We start from the raw sequence: 7,869 nt of genomic DNA, 5'->3' as shown, positions 1-7,869 counted from the left end.
GTTGCATCGTACTCACCAATAACTTTGATTGAATCTCCATTGTAATCTACATATGGAACTAGACATTTTCTAAGTGGTCTGCTGGTATTTAAGCTTTCGTAAAATGTTTTTGGAACCAATGTGCACGGTGCACCAGTGTCGCAAGCAATTTTCGTTATGTTTCCATCAATTTTTACAGGTAAATAATATACTCCATTAGTTGAGGTTGTATCAACGCTATAGATAGAAAAGTTATAATTATCATTATCAAAATTATTATCAGAATAGGTGTCATGTTTTGTTTGAGATACATAATTTACGGATTTTTTTGATTTATTTTTACAAATGCTCGCCAAGTGACCTATTTTTCCACAGCTGTGACATTTGCATGCCTTATACTTGCAATTGTTTGAGTTATGATTTCGCCAGCCACAGTGTGTGCATGGCTGCTGCTTCTTTTCTCTGCCAGCGTCGCAGTCGTTTTCGCCGTCGCCGTCACCGTCGCTTCTGCCGCCTCTGTAACTCACGTTTCGGTTGCCCTAGAAATGACTTCTGCCGTTGCTCTTTGCTTGATCTCTGTTCTCGCCTCTTTGCCTCTGCCATTGACTAGTCCCGTTCTTTTGATGCATGTAGTTGACGTTGTGTTCTGTCTTCCTTGTGCTGATCTTCGTCTCCATGATCATCGCCTTCTTGAGTGCATCAGCCAGAGTTAGATTTTCGTCTTCTTCACATATTCTTTCATATATAGGGTTGGGAAGGCTCATCACAAATTGGTTTAATACAAACGCTTCCAGATTTGAGCCAAATTTGCATTCCAATGCCAATTGTTTAACTCGAGCATACCACTCCGCTACAGTCTCATCTTCACTTTTTGTGGACATGTGAAATTTTTTTCTTTCTCTGAATATGAGTGTAGGTGGTGTGTAGTGTGTTTTTAAAATTTCACATAATTCTTTGTATGCTTTTGATACGGGTGATACCGGATTGCACAAACTATGTAGTACAGTGTAAGCCGCTGTACCGATCGACTTCAACAAAACTGCCTTTTTTGTGTTTTCCTCTTTCACATTCAATTCGCACAAATGTATGTCGAATTTTTCCTTCCAAATGCAGAACGTTTCTTGGTGTGGCGAAAACTCAGCCATTTGATAGAATGTTGGTGCTTCATTTTTCGTCATGTTGCTATTCATATATTATATGCACTTTTAACATGTGTATGTATATTAATACGTTTTATTTTATGCTCGTCGCCAATTATGTGGTGTATTGACACTCAGACTTAAGCACGCGTTGTCTTCAAGATTCTCTTTTATTCTATCTCCCTTGGATGGTGTGACCGTATATATATATTAATATAATACCTAACATTATTTATAAAGAAAAACTAAGTAAATTTGATTTGATATAGGTGTCAAGTTTATGTTAATGTATCGATAAGTCAACTATTTTTTTTCTTTTTGTTGTATAAAAAGCCTTTTACTTTTTATTACGTCGAGGAAAATGTTTTGGTTTTAAAAACGATGAAATCTTGCGGAATGTGAAAACGTGAGCACCAATTTATGTGATTTCAAAAGTATATCGGACATAAGCATAACTCTCCATACAGCAGAGTTGGTCGCACCACCGAGATGTAGATCCAGTGCCTTAGAGCAAGTGGCAGGCCCCATGTGCTGCTGAGCATTCAGAACTGTGCCCAGGAATTTTACTTGTGTTTTTGGGGTTAGCCTTGTTTGATCGGTCTTCGGGGGGGTCCGGTACCTTGTACCTCTTGGTAAAGAGGACGAGGTCCGTCTGGTCCGTGTTGATACTGAGTCCTACTTCTTCCGCCCACTCACGTATCTCCCTGAGTGTACGTTCCATTAAGGAGCTGAGGGTCGATAGACATATACCAGTAATAAGTATGCTTATGTCATCTGCATAAGCTGTTATTAGAAAGGAGGTAAGGCTTATCGGTCTGTAATCCTTGGGAATCACATGGCTGCACTTTACTGCCTTTGGGAGGAAGACAACTCTCGAGGTTCTCCATTGGATAGGGATATAGCCCGTACCTAGAAATGCTGAGTATATTGCGGAAAGCCATGGGGTAATAACCTTGTTGGTGACCTGCATCAAGGCTGGGAATACCCCATCCAGTACTGGTGCTTTTGTGTCCACAAAGGTTGCTGTCTGTCATCTAGCTTTAATTGAATGTGTACGGTGGGCTGCTTTGAGAGCAGCTTCCGAAGCCGTGCGGTTTCAGGTACTTTTTCGATGTTGGAGGGTCCTCCACGAATTCCGTTGTGCCTCGCGTATTTCCTTCTTGTAGCTCCTAAGTAAGAGTTCCTCTTCTTCGTTCTCGAGGGTTTACACGATGCGTCCAGTAGCTCATTGGATAGGGTCTCTAGGGACTTCTCTATATCATCCGCAAATTTCACTGAGCTCGGACTCGTGAGCTTCGAAGTAGCTGTATTGTTAAACTTTCCCAGTCTGTACTCCGGGGGTTTCTATAGACTGATATCTTCGAAGAGTGTTTGCATTCGCACTTAAACTGAATGTACTTATGATCTGAGAAGGATGGTCTTTCAAGGACTCTCTAGCCAGATACCAAAGTACTCTTTCCCGTTACAAGTGTTAGTTCTAGCAAGTGGAATGAGGTGGGACCTACGAAGCTGTTCTCCTCCCCAACGTTTGCTATGTCTAAATTAGTTGTTAGTATAGAGTCTAAGAGTGACTCACCTCTGTCATTGATGTTGGGGCTTCCCCACACATTGAGGTGGGCATTGGCATCCGTACCAATGATAATTTGGTGGTTTTTGGTGAAGAATGCGCTTTTCCTTACTTTCCAGCGTCACTACCGTCAGGTCATCCGTACTGGATTGAGACATAAGGCAAGCATGGATTCTATTTCGTACGAGTACGACGGTTCTGTTCCTGCTTACCTATGTTGAATAAAAAAAGTTGTGACTTGAGGACTTTAGTCCGGCCACTGAGTTGCCTGACGCAATCCAGGGCTCCTAGACTAAAACTATGTCGCCGAGACTTTGCTTCATGGCAATGAAAAGCTCCGCCGACGCTACCTTGCTTTTATGCAAATTGATCTGCAGCACTCTCAGCATCATGGGTGGTTGGCTCGATGGACTCGAGACTTAGGTCCTTTTCCACCTCGCCTGCCTGTAGGGTGTGTCTTCGGGGTGGCACTTTTTGAGGCGCAGGTAAATACTGCCCATGGCCCACGACATCTTCCCGAATCTGGGGTACAGCAGATCGTCTGCCTCCTAGTTGATTTGAAGGATCACACATTGGCACCTCTCGTTGGGTACTCATGTGGAGGATTCTCCAGTCCGCCGTTGGCACATCCGCGTTTTGCCGCTGAAAGAGCTTCAGCGCATGGTCCCCTTGGATTGTGATGGGGAAGAGTACCTTCGCCTTTGGTTTGGACGGGATTAGCTCCCTGTCCACGACCTCCAGCTTGGCCCCCTCCCACATCGCTTCCAGTTGTTTCTTGGCCACTTTCAGTGGAGGGGCTGCACTCTTAGGCTCGCGGGGCCGCTGCTCGGCTCAGGCTTGCTTGACATTCTCCTCCTGGGAGATGTCTGCCATACCTTGTAGTCGGCTCTGGATTTTACGGGCCGCTTTTTATTGAGCTTTAGCCTTCATCTCCTCATACGCAGTAATTACTTGCCTTTGGTATTAATATTCTCTTGGGTACTCATGTATGCGGATGATATTAAACTCTCTGTCCAGTATAAGGAAATTTCATTTAATTCTCGCTTGCAATGCGATTTAAATAGCTTTCAGTCATGGTGTTATGCAAACTTGTTACACCTTAATGCCTCAAAATGGAAAGTAATGACATTTCATCGTTCTAGCCCCTTTTTGGCTCACTATACCCTATGCGGTGGTTCTCTTGAGAGAATTACGCTGGTGGATGATCTTTGTGTTATATTAGACGCTAAGCTAAGGCTCTCTGAACACATTTCTACCATGCTAAATAAGGCAAAGGGCGTGCTTGGGTTTATAAAGAGGTGGTCAAAGGGATTTTACGACCCCTATATAACAAAGACTCTCTATACCTCGCTTCTTCGTCCGTTCTTAGAGTGCGGCTATAGTGTATGATGCCCTCAGTACAAAGTACACCAAGACCGTATTGAATCAGTCCAGAAAATCTTTTTTCATCTTACCCAAGTAGAATGTTTTTAATAGACCTTCCATCCTTAATCGTAGAAAAAAGCTTGGTGTGATTTTTGTGCACAACTTGATCGAGGGTGATGTAGATAGCTCTTACTTGTTGAGCCGAATAAACTTCAAAATTCCTACTAGATCCACTAGAAACTATTTATCGTTGACCCTTCCGTTTTGTAGATCGAATTATTTCTTGTATGAGCCGTTTAGGGTCTTATGCTCGGATATTCCCTCTACAAGATTATATCCACCACCAATTCCCTCTCCTTATTAAATTACTAATACTCACATACCTTTCTCGTAATTAGCAATTTTACTTGTTTTTGTATTTTGAATGCATGCTTAGTTCTTTTAGTAAGTTTAGTTTTAATTTTCCTCGCATATTAGTCTAAAAGCTTTCTTTCCTGCATTTTCGCGCTCGAGGGCTGCGTTTTGCCTGAGATCCGCGCGCAACAGCCTTCTGCTGGTTTCACACGGGCCACTTGATGGTGCAGTAATTGCATCGCCACTTGAAAGTTGCAGTCATTACATATAAACATCCAGCAAGATTTTTACACTGTAGGATGTGTATAACAACTTAAGCTTCATGATAGGTAGCCGCAGTAATACATAATTATACTCTAATCGCTCTTTTGAAAAATCAATTTTCAATCGGTGTCAATTTGGATTACGCATTACATATCTATTAATATAGATCTACCAACTTTTAAATAACATGTGTATGTAATAGATTCGATCCTTTCATTTAGCTTTCTCTATACTATGATTTAAATCAAAAGCTAAAAATCTAAGTCCCCATTTTATCGAGATACCGGGGCACTAAGTGCTTTGCAGAGTACTGATCAAACGAGAAGGACTGGAAGAATTTATCTCGGTTCCTACGGAAAGGTCCCGGATATCGACACCAATTGTAAAGCATTTTTATCAGAGAGTTAGGCGTGTTGTACAGGTTTACCTTGGGATAGATTTCTGGGTATACCAGCTTATTAGGGGCAATAGGGTAACAACCGCAGTATGTAGCTTCTAGCATAGACACGCCGTAGAACTCATGGTCTGCCGTCGAAATAACGATGTCTCCAGTGAGCAACGTCTTTATGTATTTTTCGCGCGATAAGCGGCCATAGTTAACGAGCTTGGCGCCCAGCTTTTCTTGTATTCCCTCAAAGGCTTCTGGCACTTTCGGGAACTTCTCGCCACAGATGGTAACCTTGAAGTTTACCTGCCGCTTGTTTAACTCGAGTAGCACTTCAACCAACAGAGTTGGGTTTTTGTCGTGCTCCCAACGATGGGGCCAAATCAAATGCAAGCACTCTTGCTCCAGGTTAGCAACATCAACATCAACTTCTACATTCACGATGCGACGCTTATTGGGGAACGCATGAAATTTAATGGGGAAGTACAGCACCTCACATTTTTTTTCTATTTTCTCGCGAATGTGCTTTAACTTGAAATCAGGCTGAATATTAAGAAAGGGCTGCACGTTGTCCAGGAATGAATTGCGATTGAAGTTTGAATTGAAGAGCACGATGTCTGCGGCAAAACTGAAAATTGAAATATAGTTATAATTACTGTATTAATGTATTACATACATACGTAGCCCCAATAAATTTACCAAGAGAGTATCTCGTTTAATCCGTACTGACAATCGCGTTTCTTCACCTCACGCACTGGATATACAAGCTGGTTTTCGTGAAAGTAGACAATTTTTCGACATGTGACTAAGTCGGGACGTACACCTATTAGCTCAGCCAAACTAAGAACTGAGCTCGTGAAGAGTACTTTGTAATTGTGCTCAGGCGGAATTAGCTGTGAAAAGTAAAGTGCAGAGGTGCGGGCTCGCCAGTGCCACTTATTTGCTGGCAGACTGAAAAGCTCATAGTCGGTTAGATTCAGGCCTGCGGGGGTTATGATAAATATCAGATAAAGGCTGTTAGATAAATCTATAAGACTTACTCTCGATCAAAGTATCTATTAGCTGCTTATGGCTTCCGCCATAGAATGGCTCTATAATTAATATCTGCGGCTTGACAGAAGACATGCCTCTTCAGCAGTCGGCACAACTACAAAAGCGCGCAAATTTAAAAATATGTGGGGTTAACTATTCGCCGGCACATTTACGATTTACATACTTAAAATTTAATTTAGATATGTACATACGTATTGTTGTTTCTATTTAGTTGTTTATACATATGTTAGTGATGAGAAAATATCGAGTTATCGATGGTTTCCATGTCGCAATAAAAATCGATGTTTTGTTTAAACAATTTGGTGGTCGCATTCCACTACACCTCAATTAAAGGCTGTGAGACCCAGATATAATACACTAATTTAAAAGCATTCAGTGTGACCGAGGTATGTAGCTTCTAGCATAGACATGCCGTAGAACTCATGGTCTGCCGTCGAAATAACGATGTCTCCAGTGAGCAACGTCTCTATGTATTTTTTCGCGCGATAAGCGGCCATAGTTAACGAGCTTGCTTTCGTTTAAATTTGAAATCAATTTACTGTACATCTGAATTCCACGATTTCCTGCTGTGGCAGGAATACCGTCAATATCATTTAAATTTCAAATCGCTTCGTGATAAAAGAAACTCGTCGTTGAGTGTATTAATTGTATCGATAGTTATTTATCGAGCATATTCCAAGTCTACCAGTCGCACGCTCTAAACAGCTAAAAATTTTTCTTCAAGAGAAAAATCTTACATACAAACTTGATCAAAATGACCAACGCCTGGAGAGCTGCTGGAATTACGTAAGGATTTTTAAGTTGCACGCTACAATGCAGATGCTTTTCAGTTGCGGCTATAATGCATTATATAAAAATTATAAATATTACGTAATTATTTGATATTTTTCCAATTGCAGCTACATCCAATACTCGAACATTGCAGCCCGAGTTCTGCGTGAAGCCTTGCGCACGGAGCTGCGTACAGATGCTGCCAAGCGTAATGCAAGCCATGTGAAATTTACTCCATGGGCCAACGGTAGGCCAGCTCGTAAGTATTCTACCTTATTCTCGGCTGTAAGATTTCAGATTTTCATCGGACCGTCTAAAACGGCTATTAGAATACATACATTACATAATGTAAATATATTCAGCAAAAGTCGCTTTTGCTAGGGTCTGTGAATAAGTGTTCGTCCCGAAGATCGCCCCAATAGACGCGTTATATCAGAAGGGCAGTCAATCAAACGTCATGGTGATTTCGTTTCGATCTGACACATTTTGTTGTATTTTTATATATTATTACAGACGAAAAGGCTTAAGTTCGAACAATTTTGGCTCTCGAAACAGGTGTGAGTCAACCCTGAAACCCATATACATATATTGTATTCTTGTTTAATTTGTAAACCATCTTACTAACACCAAAATTCAAACGCAATGTGTTAACTTCGAAATTTAAAATACCTTACCATATTGTTTTTGAGTGGCCAGCATTAATAATTAAAGTAACAAAATCCCTACCCATTTAACGGATGGAACTGTGATCTAACCATACAAGAGATTAGCTAACTGCTAATAAATATGACATTTTTCTGTTTATAATGCTTTAACTTAGTTTTTCTTTTCGTACAGCGCGCCAAACCCAGTCGGAATCCTAGACGCTTGTCTGGTCTTCAGAGACGATATTATCTGGAAGTACCGATTGTGAGAGCCGTTGGGATTCCATAATTCAATTTTAAAAATTACATCAAACCGAATGTGTTGAATTAAACTATTAAAAAAAAAAA

At 41.1% G+C, this 7,869-nt stretch overlaps 2 protein-coding genes across 5 annotated transcripts; one reads left to right on the top strand and one right to left on the bottom strand.

The window, feature by feature from the left end:
- Positions 1 to 4,430: 4,430 nt before the first annotated feature.
- On the bottom strand, positions 4,431 to 6,399 carry LOC117186229 (glycosyltransferase-like domain-containing protein 1-like). Of its 3 annotated transcripts, none has more exons than XM_033386667.1 (4): positions 6,298 to 6,399; positions 6,094 to 6,200; positions 5,753 to 6,035; positions 4,431 to 5,681 (listed from the first exon to the last, which is right to left on the bottom strand). In XM_033386667.1, the coding sequence occupies exons 2-4, from the start codon at positions 6,176 to 6,178 to the stop codon at positions 4,928 to 4,930; spliced, it is 1,122 nt and encodes a 373-aa protein (XP_033242558.1). In that variant the 5' UTR covers positions 6,179 to 6,200; positions 6,298 to 6,399; the 3' UTR covers positions 4,431 to 4,927. The 3 variants fall into 3 exon arrangements, with proteins under 3 accessions (XP_033242558.1, XP_033242559.1, XP_033242557.1); XM_033386668.1 differs by having other exon boundaries at positions 6,270 to 6,333; XM_033386666.1 differs by having other exon boundaries at positions 6,094 to 6,318.
- Positions 6,400 to 6,763: 364 nt separating this feature from the next.
- On the top strand, positions 6,764 to 7,869 carry LOC117186231 (protein stunted). Of its 2 annotated transcripts, XM_033386674.1 has the most exons (4): positions 6,764 to 6,892; positions 7,006 to 7,136; positions 7,391 to 7,434; positions 7,715 to 7,869. In XM_033386674.1, exons 1-3 carry the CDS (start codon positions 6,861 to 6,863, stop codon positions 7,402 to 7,404), a joined length of 177 nt encoding a protein of 58 aa, XP_033242565.1. In that variant the 5' UTR covers positions 6,764 to 6,860; the 3' UTR covers positions 7,405 to 7,434; positions 7,715 to 7,869. The 2 variants fall into 2 exon arrangements, with proteins under 2 accessions (XP_033242565.1, XP_033242563.1); XM_033386672.1 differs by lacking the exon at positions 7,391 to 7,434.

Source organism: Drosophila miranda, chromosome XR, assembly GCF_003369915.1.
Source record: "Drosophila miranda strain MSH22 chromosome XR, D.miranda_PacBio2.1, whole genome shotgun sequence".
Lineage (NCBI taxonomy): Eukaryota > Metazoa > Arthropoda > Insecta > Diptera > Drosophilidae > Drosophila > Drosophila miranda.
This window is presented reverse-complemented; position numbering and strand designations above follow the sequence as displayed.